The 25,870-nt window shown below is 36.4% G+C and overlaps 1 protein-coding gene across 1 annotated transcript; it reads left to right on the plus strand.

Annotated features, from left to right (window-relative positions):
• Window positions 1-24,447: 24,447 nt before the first annotated feature.
• On the plus strand, window positions 24,448-25,216 carry LOC111150103 (brain expressed X-linked 3). Its single transcript, XM_022507456.1, has 2 exons — window positions 24,448-24,595; window positions 24,639-25,216. Exon 2 carries the CDS (start codon window positions 24,655-24,657, stop codon window positions 24,961-24,963), a length of 309 nt encoding a protein of 102 aa, XP_022363164.1. The 5' UTR covers window positions 24,448-24,595; window positions 24,639-24,654; the 3' UTR covers window positions 24,964-25,216.
• The last annotated feature ends 654 nt before the right edge of the window (window positions 25,217-25,870 follow it).

Genomic DNA, 25,870 nt, shown 5'->3' on the forward strand with positions numbered 1-25,870 from the left:
GAGAAAAAGAAAATGTCTACTTGGTTCATCTTTCATAGTCAGCTCTTTGTTATCCATACTCCCATACTCTATCGGGACATATTTCACAGGCTTGAACTTACTTGTTAGATAAAGGGGTTTTTGAGGATATGAGATGACTAATACTGAGATTTAGAAGATCACTCCAATATGGTAGATGGATTTTCCCCAAGTATACATTACATTTTTCCTTGATAAAAACTGGCTTGACTTAGTGTTAAAAAATTTTCTACCTCATCTAGAATCTACTGCCGCTTACGGCAGGAAGGAGACTTTTTCAATCAAAACTCATTGAAATAATGGTTTTTTCTTTTTTTTCCCTTTTTTAAAAGATTTTTTTTATTTATTTGACAGATCACAAGTAGACAGAGAGGCAGGCAGAGAGAGAGGAGGCAGCAGTCTCCCTGCTGAGTAGAGAGCCTGATGCGGGGCTCGATCCCAGGACCCTGAGATCATGACCTGAGCCGAAGGCAGAGGCTTAACCCACTGAGCCACCCAGTCGCCCCATGAACTAATGGTTTTAATGGGTAGTTTTTTGTGCTGTAAAATTAGTATGTGAATGCAGTAGTGTCATAGATTGCCTGAGAATAAACTGTTGTAGGTCTTCAAATTTATAAAAGTGAACTTTAGGTTTTTACTGGGCATTTGAGGCAACTTGTCAGTGTTTCCATGCAGACAACTCTCAGAGTGAAGATTGGCCTTCAAAATATGATAAAATTTGTATTTTATTATCCAAGATCCTATATTCATTTTGGGTTAATTAATATCTGTAGATTCTTTAAAAAGTCATTTCCCATTAAATAACAAAGATAGACTTTTTTTTTTAAATTGGGATTATCAGGCACTTGGGTAGCTTGGTTGATTATGCTACTACCTTTGGCTCAGGTCATGAACCTGGAGTCCCAGGATAGTCCCACATCAGGCTCCCTGCTCTCCAGGGAGTCTACTTCTCCCTCTCACCCTCCCCCTGCCATGCTCTCTCTCTTTCTCTCTCTCTCTCAATCTCTCTCAAATAATAAATAAAATCTTCTAAAAATTGGGATTATCGGGACGCCTGGGTGGCTCAGTTGGTTAAGCGGCTGCCTTCGGCTCAGATCATGATCCCAGCATCCTGGGATCGAGTCCCACATCAGGCCCCTTGCTCGGCAAGGAGCCTGCTTCTCCCTCTGCCTCTGCCTGCCACTCTGCCTGTGCTCGCTCTCTCTCTCTGCCTCTCTCTCTCTGACAAATAAGTAAATAAAATCTTTAAAAAAAATTGGGATTATCTTGGCATTATGTAGAAGTTAGCAAGTAATAATCTTTTCATTAACGCCATTACAATTCTGTGAGATATTCTTCAATTTGGGGCATATCTGCACAGATGCATGTGATGGTGTTCTGGGGGTCCCCGAAAAGTTAGTGCAAACATGGCACATTTTCTTAGACAATTTATTTTATGGCCATGCATTAAATATTTTTGTTTAAAACAAGTACCAACTTATTAAGCAACAGAATACAAATTCTCAAAATTTTGAAGGTACATGAAAAAGACTTTAAAAAATGGCGTTTTGTACAGCCAAATCCCTAGGAGGCTCTCTTGTTTAATTGATTCATTCACATATTTGTGTTTACCTCTTTATGCCAGGCATTGGGTAGGTGAAGAGGATAGAGCAGCAGACAAGAAAGACAGGCCTTATCAACAGGATGCAAACGTATTTCGTGAAAGAAAGGAAAATAACTAAATTTACTGAACACATACTAAATGCCAGTCACTGTGGGCCAGACTCTTGACGTATATTTTACACACTCCTTGCTCTTCTCTTCCATTGCTTAGTGTGGGGACATGCAGTGGAGTGTCACCGATAATTGAATATCCCTCTGATTAAAATTAGTGGAATGATTCCGAAATATATAAAGTAGAAGCCTCTTGTTAAAAAGCCAACAGTGAACTAAATTTCAAATATATTCATGTCACCTGTATAATTTAGCACCTGGATATTTCAGTCTGATGAAACATCACTCTAGATTTTCCTGTTAGCCATTATGCAGTGAATACTTTGGAAATTATTGGCATCAAGAGAAAACTGGATTTGCGTTGTAAATGGCAAGAAGTTCTTTAAACTGAAATAAATCACAATGATTACTACAGGATAAATAATGTCATTTTTAAAAAAATCTGGAGGTTGATTACTTTGTGGACTATCCTGGTTTCATAATGTCATTTTCTTTAACTTCCTTTTTCTTGACTTTTAAGTTTCTCCATTTCCTACCACCTTTTCTTCCAAAAATCTTTCAAAAGTCTGATGAAGAACACAGTTGAAATTAATGACTTAAATGTATTTTATTGATGTCAGGATCCAAGTACCCAAATAACATACATATAGAAGCTTGCTGTAGTTTCATAATTATTTTTCTTTTTGGTCTTTTTTTTAATCTCCTTCCTTTGCATTGTTTCTCTTTCAGAAGGTATATTGTGTCATATGCAGACTGAAAGAAATCCATTTAAAGGATAATACAAAACTTCTTAATGTGGGAAGATGGATAATTTTATTCTGTTCCTCTGTTTTTCGGTAATTTCAGTTTTTTAAACCAGTAAGAATAGCATTAATTTTATTAACAAAAAATAATAAATTTTTAAAAGAAGTGTTGGAATGAAATAATGTATACCTCCTTAGTCCTCTGCCAAGCCCAGCTGTGTGACAAGCATAAATTTCAAGCAATACTAAAAAATTTAAAAACAGCATCAAAACACGAGTTTAGTTTTTCTATCACTGAATTTATCTGAATCACTCCTATGTGACCCTAAGAGTGGTTTTTCCTTTATGAAAGAGTTTAAGTTCCTGACCTCAGCTGCAGAGGATATGTAATTTCCTAAACTAGAAAGATGTTTGCTAAGAAAATATTTCCTAACTAGTTGTCACCTGGGCTGACGTGGGGGAAAACACCCAAAATACCAAAGAAGAGTGGCAGCACAGAATATCATTTGCACATGAATAAATGAGAATTTCCATCAAGCTTAGAAACTTGAGTGTTTTCCATGACACAACTTCTTAAACAAGGTTTTTCTTTTTATTAAACAGCCCATTGTAGACATTTTTTACACTAAAGACAACTGCTACTTTGCTGAAGAGGTAAATGTTTCTATGAAATATTTTGAATTGTTTTGTTTCCATGTATTTTGGTAAAACAGTTTGAAAAAGGGTACTATATTCTGGCACTTATATGCATTATCGTTTAAAGGAAAATATGTATTAATTAGAAGAATAGTTAAAATTGTAGTGTGCACTCAGTAAGATACATTTATTGTGGGTAAATTAATGTCTCGAATTAATGATTTACCTTGGGATTTGTAGTGAGGTCATTGTCGATGTTTCTGTGAGTAGCTGGTCTTTTCTAAAGATTTTGTAGTTTGAATATAATATCTATCTATCTAGATACATATGTGTGTATAAATATATATATAATTATTTGTAATAAAATATAGAGATTCTTTTTTTTTTTTTTTAAAGAAAGTAGGTCTTGTGAATGATTTTAAGCAAGCTTTGCTTTGTAAAAAGCATGGAAAAAATTTGTTCTAGAATGACAAGGAATTTGGGATACATGACTACTTCTTTTTTTTTTTAAGATTTTATTTTATTTTATTTTATTTGACAGATAGAGATCACAAGTAGGCAGAGAGGCAGGCAGAGAGAGAGAGAGAGGAGGAAGCAGGCTCTCTGCTGAGCAGAGAGCCCGATGCGGGGCTCGATCCCAGGACCCTGGGATCATGACCTGAGCTGAAGGCAGAGGCTTTAATCCACTGAGCCACCCAGGCGCCCCGATACATGACTACTTCTTAAAAAATTAACAAGTGATATACATTTTTCTGCACATTGATTTCTTGGTCTGTAAAATGGGGCTTGACAAAGAGCACTGGAGAGTGAGCTGAATTATATTACTTGAGCTATTGTCTATTTTTACAGGATTATAAATTTCTGAGGGACAGCTTAAACTGAGCATGAATTCATGCTTTTTCATAGTTCTCTAGGTTTACAAATTGGTTATCTGACAGCTTCTTGCTCTCATGAAATACATATTTTCCTTCCCAAATGGATAGGCAGAGAGCTTTTTTTTTTTGATATAATTGTTTGTGCTAGACATTGCCTGTGTAATATTATAACAATTGGTAAATTTACAAATAAGTGAAATTGAGACAAACAAGTTGATAAATAAGATAATGATAAATAAGATGTTTTAAACAACCTAATGTTGCCATTTTTACTATATTGCTAGAGAGGTAAAGTGCTCTATAAAAAGTGTTGTATTTTGGTTTTGTCTCCATTTTCTTTTTGTAAAATGATTTGATAAAATGTATTATATTCCTGGATTGTGGGGAGTATATTGCTCCAAAGGAAACGTATGTCGATAGATGCAGCAATTAAAAAATCTTTACATGTTGTAAAAAAAAAAGTAAGACAAGAGAAGCCAAAATTACTAGAATCAACTTAGGAAATTAAAACCGTAGTTTAATAAAGGAATCACATATTCCAGGGACTGGTTTCACTGGTTTTTCTAATCAGTTAATCAATCAGTCCTGACACAGAATCCAGAGATCCAGAGTGGACACGAATCCTTATCTGTTCCCCATTTCCATGCTTGAATAAAAGGAACAGAAGAGGATATGGAAAAGAGAGATCTCAAAATGAGGGGAGAATACAATGGATAAGAAAAGAAAAGATAAAACTGGGATATTATGGAAGAAATGATTATATGCTTATACACAGATATCATTCAATATTTAGAATTTAGTAAAATATTAATTTGAAGGTATTTAACATTCAGAGATGATTGTTCATTTATATAAATTTATAGCAATGGTCAAAATACCCTTTACCAAATATTTATCAATTTGGGGAAGTGTATTTTACAAAAGAAATTATATGAAAAACTGATTCAGCCATCTGACAGGTCATAATAGGGGACTAACAACATGATTAAAAAAATACTGCAGACAATGAGTGATTATAAGTTAAGCACAGAGGAGTGACAGGGAAATTGGTTACTAGAATTAAATACTAAAGATACGTTTTTGGTGCAAAACCATATACCATTTTGAATAAGAATGTGGATTCTGGAATCAGAGACTTACATTTTGAATACAGGCCTCCTCACTGATAAGCTGTTTAATATTGACAACTCTCTGTACTTCACTACCTTATTCGAAAAATGAGGACAATCATAATAGGAACCAAACTCCTAGGACTTTAGGAGGATAAAATGTGTATTATGTGTGATTGTATACATGTGTGTAGTTGTATATGAATATGCAATTGTATGCTTATGTTACTGTGTATGTGTGTAACTGTGTATGTGGTTATGAAAAGTTAAGTGCTTGCATATTTTATGTGATTGTGGACTGTATGTAATTGTGTATGTGTGTGTACATGTGTAGGTGAAGTTGTACACATGGTTATATGTACATGCATGAATATATATGCATATATGATTGCATATATGCATGTCTGTGATTGTCTATATATATACACTCTCTCTATATATATGATTTAGTATTTGAGTATTCCAAGTACTGGACATATAGTGCACCATGGAAGTAAATTACAGCCATAAATGGTAATTGGATTGAAAAAGAGGGAAGAAAAGGAAGAAGGACAATGGACAGGTTGTGAACGTTTTAACTCTAGAACAATTTGAATGAAATTAGCACATTTTTGTTTTCATTCAGAAGGATGACGATGAGTTAGGAAGATTAATGGTCAGGGATTAATTTAATAGCTACTAAAAAGTGGGCAAAGGGGCTCAAGATAACACTTCAGAAGGAAGATATAAGTAGTTCAAGAATCCATGAATAAGAAACTTATTAAGTTTCTTATTAAGAGCTCGCTACAAATGTCCTTGATTTGATTCCAAGTCCTTTGACTTTTCTGATATAATTTTAAAGGGTAGAAGCTTTCTCCATTCTGTTAATGTTTCTTTGGGTCCATATGCTCATGTTCTGAGAACATTTAGGTTGTAGAGACCTAGGGGGAAAGTTTCTGGAATTTTTCATTTAGTGCTTAAGGATTTTATTATTTTTTTGCTTGTTTTCCCCCTCTGATATCACATTAACATGTGGCTCATTTTAGGAGGAAAATTATGTGAGTTCATTCTGCTGGCTTGTGAGCTTTAGAGTTAACCTTGGACAGTATTTATTAAATGTTTGCACAAGAAGAATTCATGTCACTCAGGGAAGGGTAAATATACAAGTTAAATATACCAAAGGTGATGCATGGTGGGTAACTATCCTTACTTCCTCTGTTTGCTGCTGACTTTGCATATTAAAAATTATCTAGATTCTAGATGCAGAAACATGCTCTGTCAACATGTAAAAATGCACCCTATTATGCTTTTATGACACAAATTTCTCTTTTCCTGTTCCATAGCAAGTTACAGAATAGATCCTCTCTTCCATAGAAACCTACGAAAGGGTTCAAATGAATTCAATAGACTTAATTACAAAGACACCCACCAAGGAAGAAATTATGACAATGATAAAACCTATTTACTTAATTTTTTTAAATTTCTAAAACACGTAAAATCCATTGACCAATTAGCTTACATATTAGTCACTCATAGGTAGTATTATTCTCTTAATCTTTCAGTTGAAAGCAAAGATTTGTAATTATTTAAACATCTTTCTTTTGGAGAATACAAAGTCTTCCTTAAAGAAATCTGAGCTCCATATCATTTTCATAAAATCTGGCAAATAGTAAGCATTAATATTTTCATGTTACAGCTAGATAACAGGAATCAACTCAAGGTAGAAAGACTTGCTCCAAATTATATAGTAAATCAGTGGGAGAACTGATGATTTGGATTGGCAAATTCAATGACCATCTGAGTTGAAATGACATTTTGCTTGAGGTCATCAGAAAAGTTTTCATTTGGATATATGTAGCTTGTATCAAGATCTACTTTTATATTCCTTTACAATTTTACCCAAACATAGAACAATATTGCATAGAGATTTCAGAACTATATAGTCACTTTTTATCAGAATTTTTCCCCATCTTTAATGTTCATATACTCTGGAAGCCATATTCCTTAGTATTTGTGAGAGATGACAGAATAAAAGTCAATTTTTTTTTTTTTTTTAGGATTTAATTTAGGGCTGCCTGGGTGCTCAGTTGGTTAAGCATCTGCCTTAGGCTCAGATCATGATCTCAGGGTCCTGGGATCAAAACCTGCATCAGGGTTCCTACTCAGCAGGGAGTCTCCTTTTCCCTCTGCCCCTCACCCCACTCATGTTCTCTCTCTCTTGCTCATAAATAAATAAAATCTTTGAGAGAGCACAAGTGAGCACAGGGGGGAGGGGAGGAGCAGAGGAAGAGGGACAAGCAAACTTGCACTGAGTTTGGAGCCCGACGTGGGGCTCGACCCCAGGACCCTAAAATCGTAACCTGAGCCAAAAACAAGAATCAGACACTTAACCAACTGAATCAGACACTTAACCAACCAAATATTCCTAAAAAATATTTAGGAAAATAGATTTGCTTCTTCCATTTTAGACAAAGTCAACTGCTAACTACCCTTTCAATAGAGGCTTCCCTACAGAAGCCTTTCTTATGTTATTTTACTTAATCTGTCCACAGGGTTGGAAGTTCAGGCTGATGTGCATAAGATAGGTCAAGGGTAATTCAGTCCACAAATCACTTATTGCCATTGTCAGTCATAGTAATTTCCTCAGAATCTCATCATTAATGTCAGGGAGTATTAATTGACCATTGAATATCAGACTCCAGAGGTATAAAGAGCATGAGAAACAGAGGGGGCTTCCCTTGAGTGGGCTTATAATTCATTTAAAGAATGAGAAGATACATTTAAAAATATAGCTCACATAATGAGTTAGGATGTGCTAAGTACTAAATAAGTGGTAGAGTCAATGAGGGTCACTGGAATTTAGTAATGAGAGGTTAAAACAGACTGAAGTAATTGGGGGGAAGTTTCATTAAAAAGGTAGAAATAAGCTGGTCTTCAAAGGAAAAGTATGCCCTACACTAGAATTGACAAATAGATTTTTAACTGGAGTGAGAGAATTCTAATTAATAGGTAGTGGCTTCCTAGATCAATGTTAGACATAGTAAGACTAATTCAATCAGTATACAAAACTATCATCTTTGGGGCACCTGGGTGGCTCAGTTGGTTAAGCATCTGTCTTTGGCTCAGGTCATAATCCTGCAGTCCTAGGATTGAGCCCCACGTTGGGATCTGTGCTCTGCGGGGAGTCTGCTTCTCTCTCTCCCTCTGCCCCTCGCCCTGCTCCTCTCTCTCTCTCTTTCTCTCACCCACCCTCTCTCACTCACTCTCTCTCAAATAAATAAATAAAATTGTTTAAAAAAACAACAACAACCATGACATTTATTTTTAGGAAAATTGGAATGTAGAATGTATGTCTTATTTGAAGCTATCATAGGAATTTCTCTTAAAAATTAAGCCTCGAAACTTGACTATGGAGAGGTGTGAGTGGACAGAACAGATCCTTTTCTAGCCAGTTGCGTGGAGAATCTCAGTCTTCTTCACAACCTGTTGAGGTAGGATTGAGAAATCCAGAGAGAGAACACGAGTAGGAAAAAAAAATGTTAACAACAGAAAAGGAGTGTATGCCCCTTGCAGGCAGGTGAATTCTGGAGGCAGAGCAAGAGTGAAAATGTGGTCTCATGGCTGAGCTGTGTCTTTTACCTGATCCTCACCAAGGAATTCCTCTGCTACAAGAAGGAACAAACAAGGCATTTGAAGAAAAGGAGCATTTCCCACTTATTATTCTCAAGATGGTATATATACAAATGGAAATGTTCCAGTGTTTTTCATGCTATTTTATCAGCCTGGGTAAGAATGCAGAGAGAGGAATGTTTCATTGTGTCTACCATGGGTGTGGGTTAAAGGATCAGCAGCATATCTGCTTCATTGTATCTATCCCTAGAGATTACCATGATGATATTCTAATCAAGGAAAATGATGAGAGAGAAAGGCATGGGTCAGGGATAGGTAATCCAATCCAGTAAAATAGTAACTATTCTGCCTTGATGAGGAGGTTGGTACTGAGAGATGATGCTGAGGGATAGTTAGATATTAAGGTTTTCAGTTTTGTTTTGTTTTTATAATTTTGTTTCCTCTCACAGAGGAACCTTTCTTATTCTGTATTCTTATCTCTTCCTCTTACACCTTTGTGTCTTGTAGAGCACCAGCAATTGGATACTTCAGGTTTTGTCAGGAAGAAGAACCTGTTTTTATCACTCTCTTTTTATTTGGCTGAACAAGCTTGTTCTGGTTGTTTCAGAGAATTTGTTCTGTATAGAACAATTTTGTTGTTGTTGTTGTTCTGTATAGAACAAAATTTTTTGGTGTGGTGGCCAAGTATCCAGAGGATTTTTAAATGTAGAAAGTTAAGTATGAGAAGAGGGGTACGTGAGTTATGAAAAGCTCACACCAAAATTATTTTAATAATTCTTTTCATCTTTTTAGGTTCTCTAAGTACTTTTTTGGTATTTTAATAGTTTATTAGAGCATAATCATTTTGAGGACATTGATAGAACTTCTGGTTCATGATAGGCTCTTAATTATGCATTAAGATACTTTCGTAGGTCTGGAAATATGGGTCAGTTTATCCATGATTGTACCTAAGAGAGAGAGTGTGTGTGTGTGTGTGTGTGTGTGTGTGTAATATATATATATATATATATATATATATATATATATATATATATATATATGGTAATTCCAGACAGTCTTATGGTGGACAATGGGAGGGTAGAGACTGCTATCCTGTCATATTTTTACGAGTTGATGCTACTACATTAGTATCATATGGCTTAAATTTTGACAGCACTGAAAAATCTGGAGACTGTAAGCAAGTCATTAAACCTTTGTGAACCTTAATCTACTCACCTGTGTTTAAGGATAATACTTTCTGCCTTGCCTACCTTACATACTTTTATGATGATAAGAAGTAGCAAGGGAAAATTAGCAGTGCTTTACAAATTTACATAACTTTTTATAACATCTCTGAGACAATTAAAGTGGGCTATAAAATCATTCATAACTTAATCCCTAATTTAAAAATGCCCTTTCCTGTAGGACCTTATTTTTGGAAAAGGAGTTTACTTATTTATTTTTAAAAGATTTTATTTATTTGACAGAGAGAGAGAGAGCGAGAGAGGGAACACAAGCAGGGGTAGTGGGAGAGGGAGAAACAAGCTTCCTGCTGAGCCGGGAGCTGGATGTGGGGTTCCATCCCAGGACCCTGAGCTGAAGGCAGATGCTTAATGACTGAGCCACCCCTGCGCCCCTTCTGAAGGAATTTTATTAAGCTCTATTCTGGGGGCACCTTCGTGTCTCAGTTGGTTAAGCATCTGCTTTCAGCTCAGGTTGTGATCTAGTATCCTATGATCGATCTCCAGATCTCCATGTTGGGCTTCCTACTCCATGTGGAGTCTGCTTCTCCCTCTGCGCTAACCCCCCATTATGCGTGTGCGCACTCTCTCTCTCTCTCTCTAATAAACTCGATTCTGTATTCACCTCAAAACTATCCAAACAACACGCACTGGTTGGATGATAATGGGGATACATCATTGTCTGTAGTCTTGGCTAATGTAGAATGTTAAAAAGAAAAAAACAGCAAGCGTATGGAGCCAATTGTCCTTAATTTAAATAAATGTATGCTGAAGTATTACAAAATTGGAATTTGTATTTGGTAGCTTACATATTCTTTTTTTAAACTACATAAATTCTTTTTTTAGTTACAAAAATGCATTTTATGACCATTAATCTTAGTGTGAAGCCTATACCTACTATATGTCATTTGAGAACCTTAGAGGACAGGATTTACCTAAGAAGTTAGATGTTAGTGTGGAAATGAAAAATAGAACTAATTTGTGTGTTTTGTAGCATACTTGCCCCTATTTGTATCGGTAATATGTCAGCGTATCAACTCTGGGCTGCTTTCAACCATGATCTGTGTAGTCTTTTAATGGCTAGCCTTTGTTCATACCTTTACTTTTAGTAGATATTGTTTAATATTGATATGCCAAAAACTATAACAGAATCACCATTCTTAAGTAAAGCTTGAAAACACATTCTTACGAAAATACTGGCTCTCACCTAAAATATACTTTGGATACTGAAACACTGACTTGAGAACAGATTGATAATTGGCATTGTGTTGCCTTCACAAGGAATTATTTTGGAACTAAATAAGATAATGTTGATTATGATGTATAAACACAGCAGTCTTCTAAAGTCTCAGTTTTATTTTGTATTAAAATAGATTTGTCAGTAACTTGACTAATAAGTATCTTTAAAACTGATAACAGTTGATCAGTATAATAATGTCAAGAAAGTCTGTTTCAAACACATATGTTTGGCATTTGCCATTGTAAAAATACTGTGATGTCAAAGTAAAAAAAAACAAAAAGCAAAACCCAAAACTGTGAAGCCACAAATACTCTGTTCTTTGCCTCGTTAAAAATTACACTTCTGGAACTTCAGAAATGGACCTGGTTCTCAGACCCCCTTGTTTCTCTATCAGGAGATAGAAGGACCAGGTTTTATTTTCCCCAAACCCCATTTCCTATTAATTCTAACTACTTACTTTCCAGGTCCATTTGTGACCCAGTCAATATTGTGAATGGCAGTGGCTAATTTTTGACTTTTCTTACTCTCTAAAGACCAGTGCCCAGATGACCTTCACACCTTTCCTTGCTAGCTAGAGATTACAGGAGCAAACGTCATGCACCAATGAATATGCGGCAGGGGATTCAGTTTAGTACAGCCTTATTGTTTTGCAAAAGCCATACAACTGGCAAGAGTTGCTAGGGTCACCACTACAGAGAACCAGCTCTTTGCTCTATCCTGAAGGCGGAATGTCGAGACTTAAATGATGTAGCCATGGCAAAAAGAATGAAATGCTAGGAAAGATCTCTGCATTCTTCAGAGGTCACTGTAACCCTGCGTCCAACTCTGCCTCACATGTATTGGATTGTTACATGTATTCTTAAAAGTAATAAATGTTCTCAAGTTGAAGTAATTGACTATTAGGATTTCTGCTATGATTTTGGACCAACTCATAAAGAGCAAAAGTGAACCCATATTTTTTGATGAAAAAGAAATGAGCTAAAATTGAGAATCTAATTTTTGTAGGGGGGTAGCAGATAAGACAAGCCAAGATCAAATCATCCAGTCTATAAAATCATTATAAACTTTTCTTTAACCCAGCTGTATACAAATATTACTATAAAAATAAGGTAATTTTCTCACGATTTTTTTTCTAGGCAGTATTTTATTTCTTTTTTCTTTTCTTTTTTTTTTTATATTAACATATCATGTATTATTTGCCCCAGGGGTACAGGTCTGTGAATCATCAGGCTTACACATTTCAAACACTCACCATAACACACACCCTCCCCTATGTCCATCACCCAGCCACCCTATCCTTACACCCTGCCCCCCAGCAACCCTCAGTTTGTTTTGTGAGATTAAAAGACTCTTATGATTTGTCTCCCTCCTGATCCCATCTTGTTTCATTTTTTCCCTTCCTACCCGCAAAACCCCCTGCCCTGCCTCTCAAATTCCTCATATCGGAGAGATCATATGTTAATTGTCTTTTTTTGATTGACTCATTTCGTTTAGCATAATACCCTCTAGTTCCATCCACGTAGCAAATGGCAAGATTTCAGGGTTTTTTTTTGATGAGTGCATAGTATTCCATTGTAGCTATATACCACGTCTTCTTTACTCATTCATCTGTTGATGGACATCTAGGTTCTTTCCATAGTTTGGCTATTGTAGACATTGCTACTATAAACATTCAGGTGCATGTGCTCCTTTGGATTACTATGTTTGTATCTTTAGGGTAAATACCCAGTAGTGCAATGCTGGGTCATAGGGTAGATCTGCTTTCAACTTTTTGAGGAACCTCCATACTGTTTTCCAGAGTGGCTGCACCAGCTTGCATTCCCATCAACAGTGTAGGAGGGTTCCCTTTCTCCTCATCCTTGCCAACACCTGTCATTTCCTGATTTGTTAATTTTAGCCATTCTGATTGGTGTGAGGTAGAGTCTCACTGTGGTTTTGATTTGTATTTCCCTGATGCCGAGTGATGTTGAGCACTTTTTCATGTGTCTGTTGTTCATCTGGATGTCTTCTTTGCAGAAATGTCTGTTCATGTCTTCTGCCCATTTCTGGATTGGATTATTTGTTCTTTGGGTCTTGAATTTGCTAAGTTTTTTATAGATTTTAGATACAGCCCTTGATCTGATATGTCGTTTGCAAATATCTTCTTGCATTCTGTCAGATGTCTTTTGGTTTTGTTGACTGTTTCCTTTGCTGTGCAAAAGCTTTTGATCTTGATGAAGACCCAATAGTTCATTTTTGTCTAAGCAGTATTTTAATTCATTTCAAGAATGTATTTACAGAGCAATTGGTACAAAAACATAGTGATAATATCCAAATAACCAGAAGATTACCAATGCAAAGATTAATGATACTCTCTTTTCATTTAAATATTGTTGCATATTGGCAGCATTCTTTATAAGGCCAGGTTACTTCTCAGGAAGCTGTAACTGAGTTTAAATTTCATTCGACTAATGTTTGGTTTTTCCCTTAGAAATATTTTTTTATAACTCATTTTTTGTCATTCAGTGACAATATTTAATCTACTTTATATAAAATCACACAATATTTGCTGCAGTTTTATCATGGTTATTGTTAATATTATTACTAGAGCTAGTAAAATCTACCTGAAGTCTACATAAAACACTACATATTAAATCTACTGAAAAATGGATTACTTGGCTTTTAGTGTTAGTTTGCTTAGTAAGTAATTTCAAATATATCACATTTTAATTCTGGGTAACAAGTTCCTAAGACTGCTCAGGATAGGTTTTATTTAAAAAACCAAATGATTAAGTTGATCCACACAGATCCATGTGAATCTACAACCTATGAGACATCTTTGGACACTTAAGAATACAAAATAGGATACTTGCAACCTCATCAGCTCAGAAATATCTGAGCCTGGTTAGTCTCAAACAAATTGGGAATGCTGTTCACTCACTGTGATAGTAAGAGGCTATGATGTCATTTCAGAGCTATGTAGATAGAGTTGTGACAAGGCGGGAAAAAAAAGAAAGAGCTGATTCATGCTTTAAAAAAAGAGAGAGAGAGAGAGAGAGAGAAAGAAAAAGAAAATCCTAAATAATAAGGCAATGGCTCTAAAGCAGTGACCAGGAAATTACTTTCTAAGTAAGATGCTCCAGGGCAAAAGTCCTTCTTTAACAAATATTGTTTAAGGCAGTGAAATCTGTTTGCCATCATTTCTTTCCTCCCAGGTGATTAAATGCAGAAGAAAAACAGTCATTTGATAGCCACAGAAGCTATTTACTGAAAGTATATTCAATCACCATAAACATTATTTTTACAGCAAGACTAGCAAAAGATACTATGGGGGATCTCATAAAACATTTTTAAAAAGAAAAAAAAAATGTTACCATATATTTTTATGAGGGCTGGAGAGTGATCTGTATGCAGCTGTTTCCTCCAAGTGCTGCCTGACATTGCAGGCTCTGGATTTGGAACCAGATGGTATAAAATTCAGTTCCCAAGTGGGAGAGATTTCAAAGGCCAAAGAATAGGTTCAGGGCTTGTTTTGTTTTGTGACTAAGGATAATTCCCGATTATTCTCTCTGTATTTCTCATCTATAAAATGAGATAACCTGTTGTAATATAAGCATTAAATAATTATAAAGAATTTCATTGCCCACACATTTTAACAACGGAAAGGGACAGAAAAACTTCATAATATGTTCCCCAAATTGAAATTTTCATTTTCTCCTTTCTCATCCTTTTGACCTAACTGATTCTTTTTGACCAAACTCATTCTGTAGGAAAAGACTATCGCATTCAGGAATTTACAAGTAGAAAGCTGCAAGGTTTAGTTTGAAAGAGATAGGACAGACCCAAGCTCTCAAGATGCAGACTGACTCACCCAGAAGGGTGAGGTGCTACAAAAGGTGGCCGCTGATGGGTGTGATGGAAAGAAGCAGCTAATGTGATCCCCGGTGTGGGTGATTAAGGGTTTCCAACACGTGGAGCCGGGATCCTCTATCTAGGCTGACTTAAGAGACTATAGAGCCCCCTGATGCTGGCTCTGTGCTCCTCACATTGTCCTTTGGTTGTGATGTTCTCTTTTTTGTCTTAGTCTTCTCTTCCTGGGAAGGTATGAAACTTCCTTTCACATCTCCTGTCTTTTTCCAGTCCAAGGGGAGGCATCAGCTCTTTAAATCTTTCTCTTAATAAGGATGTAGATTTCTGAAGCACAAAGAAAGAGACTCAAGGTTTTGTGTGTGTGTGTGTGTGAGTCCTATCATATCATCTCCTTGAGGCAGTAAGAAGAAAATTGTCTAAATCAATTTTCTCAACATTGGCTGCACAAAGAACCATCTGTGGAAACTTTGAGAAATACTAGTGTATGAGCCCCACCCCAGATGTACCTTGCAGGCAAGAGTGTATTTTTTTTAAAGCACTCTAGTGTAGACAGACTTGAAAACAACATACATTTATGTATAAACATTTAAAGTAAAATCAATGATAAATCTATTTTTTAAAAAGGGGAAAAAGGATAATTTTGTTTATTTTCCATCAAAAGCTCATTAGACTTGTTATGGAAACCTGGTCCTTGGAAATTTTTTCACACTACCCCAAACAATACATATTCTGATATAGATTTGCCTGACCCAGATGACATTTTCCCAAGCTTTATACATTGGCCTAATGTTTTTCATCTATGATGTTTTCTTCCTTTTTTAACGTTTCAATTTCCTAATTATTTTGATAACTCTTAAAACTGTCCAGTCCCTTCATCCTCTTGAATACTGTTTTTTTTTTTTTTTTCATTTTCAAGTGATTGCTGAATTATTCCAAAGAGAATGTGTTCGTGATACCACATGAGGATAGTTATCTCTGGTTCTTTTTCATATGGACAGCTTAAGAAAGTATATATTTAATTTTAATGGTCCTTATTCCTTACTTTTAATGGAGTTATCAAGGAAAACAATGTGAGAAGCAGATCACCACCCATCACCCCACCCCACCAAAAAAAACCCCAAAAAACAAAAAACCCAGGAAGATATATTATTCGTACTTTTATCAAAAGAGCCCTGGGATATTTCTCAGTTAGATTTCAAAATATTTATGATAGAATTGTATTGTAAATATTCTTTCAGTATACTTAAGACTGATTATATTCATATTACAAATAAGCCTAATTAGGTAGTAAAATTCATACACTTAAAAAGAGCATTAAGTAACCATTCCTTTTAATAAATATAACAAATACCCTATATAATTTTAATAGTATGTTATTCTCTTGAGAGTACCCTGAGCTACTGGAAAGTAATTGATAATGGACATAGTATGTTACTGGGTGAATGTAATATATAGAGAAATACATTTAAGAAAGAATATTGAATGTGATCTCTAGGGTACTGAGCTGAGTGAAGTTTTTCTAAAATACTTTAATTATTTTTATATAGAACACCACTCCCCTCTCTCCTCATCCCCAAAGCCTAACTACTGCTATATGGGGAAAAATATTTAGATTATTCCTAGAATTTTATTTATACCCAAATGATGTAATTAAAACAATTTAATATGGAATATACAATTATGCCAAAGGGTGCGTATGTGTATATTACATCCTTAGTTGATAATACTCCAAATAGCTTTTAAATAATAATAGTAATGATGATAATTATTAATAAAGATAAAACTAATTCTTAGGATCTTGATATTACAGAATTCTTAAATGTAAGCCATATTTGTGAAGGGCAAACCACTTTACAAAAGCATCCTTGTATAAATGAAAAGTTAAGATGGATTTATTTTTATAAATAAATGGACTTTTCATATTTTCTCTGTCTTAAAAACATCACAACATATTTCCAGAACTATTATGACCAGAGGCTATTTTGAAGTTATGCTGTACACATAGCTAGTGTGCAAGACTAGGCTGGTATGCTTGCTATTTTGCTTTTTTGTAGGAAGATTTTTTTCAGATGACTGAATCATTTTTTTATTTGATAAGCACTCATCTGCACGATGAGAGTTTAGCCTTCATTGCCCACTCTGGAATGTTTTTCCAAAAAGCTAGGGGACCAAGATAGGTAATTGTGAAACATCCTATGAATGTTTGATTTTGTTTTCATCACTGCAGTGATGAGGAATTGGCATTCCAAGGAACTGGCAATAATTTGAAATGACTTAAACAGCTTGGACAAGTTTTCTTTCTCCATTTGCTCAAGTGATAGATACTCCTCTGGGTTGTCCATGAGTATTCTCTTTACCTGTGGTTTGGCTGGAATATTTCTCTGATCACATGGTCAGAGTCTTTAACTTATGTCTCAGTTCTGCTACAAGTAGAAGCTCATGTGATATCTGTGGGCATTGGGAAAGCTAAGTGGAACCATCCCCAAGACGGTTTCATAAGAGGAAGTATGAGGTATTTTTTACTTCTTCAAAGAAATAATGATAATATTGTTAAGATATACAGAATGTTTTAGTGCCAAAGACCGTAGAAACGGAGCTATATTAAACTTGCAGAAGGTTGACCATAGTTTGCTGACTGGAGAGCCCTTGTCTTGTTGTTGGTGCAGATGTGTGCTTCCTTTAACTCACTATAGCTGGAGCCCTGTGAGTAGTTGAGCATTCTCTGAAAGAATTAAAGAGAGCCCCAGATGGAGTCTTATGCAGACCTCAGAAAGTCGTACTGAGGGAAACCGGACTAGGAGAAAAATATGAATTAAGAAAAAGAGAAAATTCTTGACATCTGTCTCAGAAGTGTAAGAATCACATATCAGAATAGAGGTTATTGGTAAGTAATCAAGAATTATTTCAGCAGCAAGAAAGCCTGTTACATGTTCAATTTGTACAGGAGAAGGTACTTATCCTGAAAACATATGCTTTTGACATAATTCCTATAATAATTCTGGGAGGTAATCTAATCTAGTTCTTGATTTGAACATGAGGAAACATAAAACCATAGTGGTTAGGTCATTCTGTTCAAGTCTGGAGGAGTCATTGCTGAAGCTTCCTGTTCCTACAAACTGGCTTAGACTATTTCAGAAAGCCAATTCCCAAAACATCCTAAAGTACAGGTAAACTTAAATACCCAGGTAAACTTAACAGAAATTATATTCTCCATTAAAAAAAATTATCAAATGCAGAGTGTTTGATAATTGCATATCTAAGAATTAAACTAACTTACACTGGAATTTTTATTTTGTGGTGGGAATATTTCCACAGGACTTTTTTTGTTCCTTCTTTTACTTCCTTTTTTGAGATTTCTCTAAGAATGATTATCTCAGTAATTCTCTCAACATGATACACTTAAAAAGGACATATACTATGACCATTATCCTACTGAAATGCAGTGAAATAAAGTTTTCATCTTTGTTTTTTGTTTCTTATAATCAGAATTCAGTCTTTCTGAAAATGATGTCTATATTAGTTTCCAAGGACTATTATAACAAAGTACCACAAATTGGGCTGCTTAAACAATAGAAATTTATTCTCTCACAGTCCTGGATCTAGAAGTCTTAAATCAGGTTGCAGGTAAAGTTAATTCCTTCTGAGCGCTGTGAAGAAAAATTTGTTCCATGCCTCCGCCCTAATCTTGTGGCCTCAGAGGGGGTTCCTCTGCTTATAGACGACATTTCCCCTATGTCTTCGCATCCTCCTTCCTCTATGAGTGTGTCACAAGTTCCTCTTTTCATGCTTATGACAGGTCATATGGGACTATGACCTCATTTTAACTAGATCTTCTTTGAAAACCTATTGCCATATAAGGTCACGTGCAGCAGTACTAAAGTAAGATCTTCAATATTTTTGGGGGGGTGGACACAATTCAACTGATAGCAATATCTTAAACAAGATTAATGAAAACTTAACACCATCTTACATTCTGATGTTTTGAACATTTCATTTGATTATTTCCCTCAGCATTTACTCAAGACCAGACTTATAACTAAAACATCTCTTATTTTAATATACCACCTCAAACTTTCATTCCTATTTTTATGTTCTTAGAGTTGAACTTCTTCAGAAAAACTTCTTTGTGTTTGTGATCTACATTTCCACACCCCACATTTACTTCACTATAATATTTTTTCACCTTTGCTCCTGATCAAGTTAATGATGATCTCCATTTTGTTAAATCTTTTTGAGATCTTTTTCTGGCCTTAATTTGTTTGCCTTTTCAGATCATTATCGGAAGATACAATCTCCAGTGGGTGGTGAGCATCACTATGTGTTCTTCCTTACTATGCCAAAAAATTAAGTACCTGACTACTCTTGGGACAATTCTCAGCTTGTGTTTCCAGCAAACAGCCCTGAGGTATAAGGTAACATTTTCCTTCAGATAAAGAGCATGCTTGCTTCCATCTAACTGTGAAAGTGGTTAAACTTTTAAGCTTAATGTTGCTCTTCTCTAATACAACCCACTGCCGGTATCGGCATCCATGATGGGCACTTCACATCACTCCATGACACTGAGAGCATATGGGATGCCAGTATGGCCATCATGCTGCCCCTATGACTACTCTTTTTTGCTATGAATAATAAAGCCCTTTGTTTCTAGCCCAGGAGTCTTGTGTGTTCTTCTGGTATTCATAAGATGGAAACAGACTAGCTTATTAGCCTGGTTATAAGAAGAACTCCCAGACCTTTCATAATTCTCGATAATCATTTGACATTACTTGACATTCTCTGGTGATGACAATCAGGTTTCCTTTGGAAGACGTTCCTTTCTACTGGGCCATCAAATCCTGGGATTTCTTAAAGGGCAGAAATAGGCCTTTTTCTTATAGTATCTTGCTAGGAAATTTCAATACATTGCCAGCTCTGGTTACTGTGGTGATGCCCAGATTTATTTCTCTAGCCCAGAGCTCTTCTCTGATATATCAGTATTTCCAACTACTGACTTGACATATCACTTGGATATTTCAAAGATACCACAATTCATGATGTACATGACCAGATTCATGGTCTTTCTTTTTAAACCTGGTCCTCTTTCGCTATTCCTTCTCAAAGTAGATGACATGGCCATTTATCCACTTGCTCAGGCCATTTTCTTCTTCCTATCCCTCACGATTTCTATCTAATCTGTCACCAAGACCAATTACCTTTATCGTCTCAATATCCATGAAATCTGTTTTTCTCTTCATCATTACTTTCACTCTGTTCCTAGCTACCATTGTGTTTTAAGTGGACCTCCTAATGTACTCCCTCCACATTCATTCTGCTCTCCTTCCAATCTGTTCTCCAACTGAAGCCTGAGTGAATGATCACTTTAAAGCTCACATTGAATCATGTCATCCCTCTGCTTAAAGCCTGCTTAAAACTTTCATTGCACTTAAAGTAAATATCATCGGTTGACTCCTACTCTTTCTTTTGATCACAGCCCCCATAAAGCTGTCAGTGACTTCCTATTTGGATTTGAATCTTTTATTACACACGTAGATATAATGCTGTTCCCTTTCTTGAGAGCACTTTTGCAGATGGTCATTATATATCCTTAGTGTGAATATTTAATTAATGTTTATATTTCTTCTCCATAAATAAGCTCCATGAGAGTAAGAACCCATGTTTGAGTTAGTTTACATTGTATCTCTAGCAAGCAGTACAGTGGTTGTCCTCAGATTGATACTCAACTATCTTGAGAATGAACAAAAAAGAATGAATGCTTTGGATAAGCTACCATATATTTTTCTTTAACATAAAATGTTTGTTGTGCTTTAGCTAACAGTTCATATCAATGGGATGTTTTAATATTATATATCAAGTTATTTTAGCCTTTACTTCAAATTCCCCATGACTTCCTATCATAATTAGAATGAACCCAAATTCCTTACTGTAGCTACAAAGTCCTTCCCGATTTGGCCCCTAGCTAATCCAGGACCTTCCCTTAGCACTCTTTATCTTCGCCAGTACCATAAAGCCACACTGGATGCTCCTCCCTCATTTCCACCCAGAAGCTCATGGGCCAACTGTCCCCCTTAATCTTTGCCTGATTGACTCCTTTTGTCACTTGAGATCTCAGCTTAAATGGTGCCCATATCTCCCTGTCCCTCAAATCTCAACCAGTGATTCAGACATTCTCTCCTCAGTACTTTTCACAATTTGGTATTTTTCCCATTTGTCTATTTATTTACAGTCCATGATCTGTCACTCCTACACACACACACACACACACACACACACGTGTGTGTGTGTGTGTGTGTGTGTGCACAAGCACACATGCCTCACCCTACTAGAAAAATCCTTTCATGAAGACTTTCATGTTCCTTGCCCTATCCCCAGGACTTATGAGAGTGCTAGATACATTGCAGTCACTCAACAAATATTTTTAAAATAAATAAACACATTCTTAAAGTTAGGGGTCTGGAAATTTCCAGTGATGCTTTTGGTTTAGGTTGTTAAAACCACTTCTTACATTACCAAATGCAACAGTGATTATGATTTCTAACATGGCTCAAAGTAATTTCTTTTATAATTTGAAGTTTGTCTTTTAAGTCAATAAAGAATCAGTAGGAATATGATTTTTCAGTTTTCTTCATCACTCGTTTATTTTGAGAACAAGTTGCCTATTTCTTCTAACAAAGTAAAACTGGGCAAAGATTTAAACTAATGTGACAGAATCTTCTGATATTTAATTTGGGGTTAGTGTAATCACAGATGAGCCAAATTGTCCCTTAAGAATTCTGGGATCTCAAAATGTACCCAACTTCTATACTTTCAGTGTTTGTATTTGAAAGCAATGGGCTGTGCTACCACAAGCATTATTAACACAGTCAAAAGTAGGACTTGTTTCAACCTCTTTACCTTTATATTGGGTATTAATAATTTTCCCCCATTTTTTCTAGTTCTTTAAAGGTACTAACTTAATAAGATCAAGATAGCTCGTATGGTTTTCCTTTGAATTGCATTGACTTCACAACTGTGAATTAAAGCCTAAAATCTCTAGGACTCCTGAGCAGGAAGTAAGGACATGTTTAGAAAGAAGTTGGAAAAAGTTTTAACATTTATTTGATCTAGAGGAAGAAAACATCCTTCCAATGCAGCTTAGCCCTCCTTTTTTTACTAGCTTCCATGAGATAAAGTATAAGTTCTCCTACGATGTTGACAACCTTTCTGAGATACGGTCTGGTCTTTCAGAATTAGCCTTAGGTAAAATTTTGAAATATTTGGAATTATCTTTGTGGATCTTGTATTAGTGCTTCCCTTTATTTTGACATTGCTAATCCATTGCAACTAAAGGTCTAACATTTTAGCTCCTCATTTTTATCTTTCCTTGGCAGTGTGCCATACGTCGTGACATTCTCTTCCTTTTCCCTCTCCACCTCCCCCATCAGTGGTCCTGCTTAATCTAATTAACAAATTCAAACTATAGAAAGAGCTAATTAGTTAGTACATTGCCCTTTCAGGAAATGCTTTTCTCTTTAAGCCCGGGGTGAGGGACTATCCCTTCACTCAAAAATATGACTTTAGGGGTGCCTGGGTGGCTCAGTGGGTTAAAGCCTCTGCCTTTGGCTCAGGTCATGATCCCAGGGTGCTGGGATCGAGCCCGGCATCCAGGGAGCCTGCTTCCCTTCCTCCCTCTTTTCCTGCCTTTTTGCCTACTTGTGATCTCTGTCAAATAAATAAATAAAAACCTTTAAAAAAATGACTTTAATGTTCTTTCTGCTTAAGGCTTTACAGATTTTTGTTTGCTTTGTTTTGTTTTTGTTTTTGTAATCAAGTAAGAACAAAGGAATTCAGTTTGAACTGACAAAGATACTAAGAATAGTAAGTCCAACAATCACACAGTTTTGTGGAAAGGAAGACTGTGATCTGTCTAATATATTAAATAAAGGCTCTGGCAAATTATGAAACACACAGCCTTTAAAAGGGCACAAGACATATAGTGACACATCATTAGGTTTGTCACATCAGACAGGTGAAATGTAATCTAGTACTTGGTGGCTAGGTTGTCAGAGAGTTAAAACCCAAAGTCCTTTCTGGAATATCAGTGAGTCAAAAAGACAACAAACACATTCAGTACCAATTGCACGATTCAATCATGAAGGCTGATTGTGAACAGCTCTCATGGGTTGTTGTCAGAGCACAGTTTCATATTTCTCAATTTAGGTACCTTTTTAGGAGCCAGAATCTACCTTGTGTCTCTTCTAATATAGATGAGATCTGGCACTTTGTAAAAAGAGGGCCCTTTGGAGAATCTGGTCCACTAAAGGGTAGAAGCAAAATCTCTTGCTTGAAACTCTGGATCCAAGACTTTACTGAGAATTAAAATGCTCATTATTTCCTACCCCTCCTCTTTAATTTTCTATTATAATTCAAGCAATAGTAGGCATGAAATGATTATATGGCTAAATCTCCATCAGTCAATAAGCAGCCTAGGCAAATTCAGCAAGATAAAGCTTGTTCAATGAGGCACATTCTGTTTGTCAATAGTAAATGCTTTATAAGAGGCAGCAATTATCTGAATGTAGTATTACTATTAATAATATGATCTTCTTCAGCTATGGGTTGGGCAGGGTGTTACTGTTTTGGTTTTTAGAGATAGTTAGCAACTTATCTTTTTTAAACAAAGAATGGTCTTCTAGTCAGCACTTGGTCTAGAAGATATGTTTTTCACCTAAAGCCATTGAACTCAGTAAGGCAAAGACTTATACTAGGTAATGGCAGAACCACTTTGCTTTGGAGAAAAGCATGAAGGGTGGAGGTGAGTGGTCTGCTTCGGAATAGTACAGATTGGGGTAAATAAGTGGTGTTTAACAGATACTGTCTAACCTATATATATTTAGCCCTTAATACACATATATGAATATAGAAAAAAATGGTAGAATATATATATAGAATACATAGATATATATGAATCCATTTAATTGATATATTGCTATCTCTGTTTCTAATCTTTAACCACTGAGCCACCCAGGCGCCCCCCCCCTTTTTTTTTAAGATTTTATTTATTTAATTGACAGAAAGATAGAGATCACAAGTAGGCAGAGGCAGGCAGAGGGAGAGAGAGAAGCAGGCTCTGCCGAGCAGGGAGCCCGATGCGGGGCTCGATCCCAGGTGTTTCTAATATTTAAAATGTCTCTCTATGATGACCATTTCCCTCATTTTACATATAAAAAAATTGGGCCTGAAATAGTTTCAGTAAGTCTTAAAAACTGTATGTAGCTCTATATTATTTTAAGGTTTTCTGGCTCCAGAGATTAAATCATGGACCACTTTAAGAAAGAAATCAGAAGATTCCCGCCGCACAAGCCGCTGGAGTTGGGGGGCCGAGCGCGTTGGTGACGCGGGGCGCTCACGTGACCTGGAGCTGCAGAGCGACGCAGCCTTCGGTGCAGTCGTCACTCGCGTCTGGGTACCGGTTCCCCGCTGTCCTGCGCCTGGCGGGCTGGCATTGGGCCCAAGGAAAGCGGAGCAGGTCTGCTGGTATAAGTGTCAAGTGTCGCGGCGGCGCCCTCACGGCGAGAATCGGGAGAAGGAGACAGCAAGGATAGGCCCAGAAAAACAACCAGGAAAAAAAATCTCATGGCAAATATCCACCAGGAAAACGAAGAAATGGAGCAGCCCATGCAGAATGGAGAGGAAGACCGCCCTTTGGGAGGGGGAGAAGGACACCAACCTGCTGGAAATAATAGACGGGGACAGGCTCGCCGACTTGCTCCTAATTTCCGATGGGCCATACCCAATAGGCAGGTCAATGATGGGATGGGTGGAGATGGAGATGATATGGAAATGTTCATGGAGGAGATGAGAGAAATCAGGAGAAAACTTAGGGAGCTGCAGTTGAGGAATTGTCTGCGTATCCTGATGGGGGAGCTCTCTAATCACCATGACCATCATGATGAATTTTGCCTTATGCCTTGATTCCTGCCATTTTCCATGAGATTAATACTGTGATTCAACACTGTTTTCTTTTTCCTTGCATTTTCCTGATACCTTTACTGATCCGTTTGCTGTGAACCTTATGTAATTTCCGTGTGTCAGGTGGATTCTGTGTTACCAGATTCCAGTTGAAGATTGCCTTGGCACCCAGTCAAAGTTTCTGTCAACAGTAGAGTTACCCAGTTGCATGAAAAAGTGTCAAGTTAATAAAGCAATTAAAAAGCAAAAAAAAAAAAAGAAAGAAAGAAATCAGAAAATGATGATAGACTAACATAGTGGAAAAGCTGGGCAAGGATGGGTACAAAGATATGGTGTGGTGGTTTGGGTACTAGACATTTCTGGGTTTGATGAAAGCTCCACTGGGTACCACCTGGGATATCTTGGTCAAGATAATTAATTGTCATAAGCTTTGGTTTCTTTATCTTTGATATGGGGCTAATGATACTTCTTAACAGAATATTGTGAGGTTTTATGAGAAAAAATATGTTAATTGTTTCATAAAGTGTAGTAGGCTGGTCTGCACATCAGAGACTTGGAAGTTGCCACTCTGTCCTTATGAAAAGCGAAAAGGTGAAGAAACTGAAAATAAACAACTCTTCTTATATCCGTAAGGGAAGTGAAGTGACAGAACAAGCCACTGTCTCCAAAACTGGAGAAACTAATAGGTGAAGTTAGAAAATCAGAACTTATTGGAGCAGAAATCTGCAAGAGAAACATCAGTGAGAACCGGTGTTAGTGTAGGAAAACCTGAACTATAATTGATGAATTGCTGGAGGATTGGTGTGGATAGGTCTGAAAGTTACAAAGTCCAGGGGACTGAGTCATGGGGCAGGGAGTGGAGGGGCACATTTTCGTGAGTTTTACCTCCAGGAGCTTCCAGCAGGGTAAG

This window comes from Enhydra lutris, unplaced genomic scaffold (genome assembly GCF_002288905.1).
Source record: "Enhydra lutris kenyoni isolate GAN:26980312 unplaced genomic scaffold, ASM228890v2 scaffoldscaffold2, whole genome shotgun sequence".
NCBI lineage: Eukaryota > Metazoa > Chordata > Mammalia > Carnivora > Mustelidae > Enhydra > Enhydra lutris.

Coding starts and splice junctions, on each gene's coding strand:
- LOC111150103 (XM_022507456.1), top strand. CDS start 24,655: ATGGAGCAGCCCATGCAGAATGGAGAGGAAGACCGCCCTTTGGGAGGG.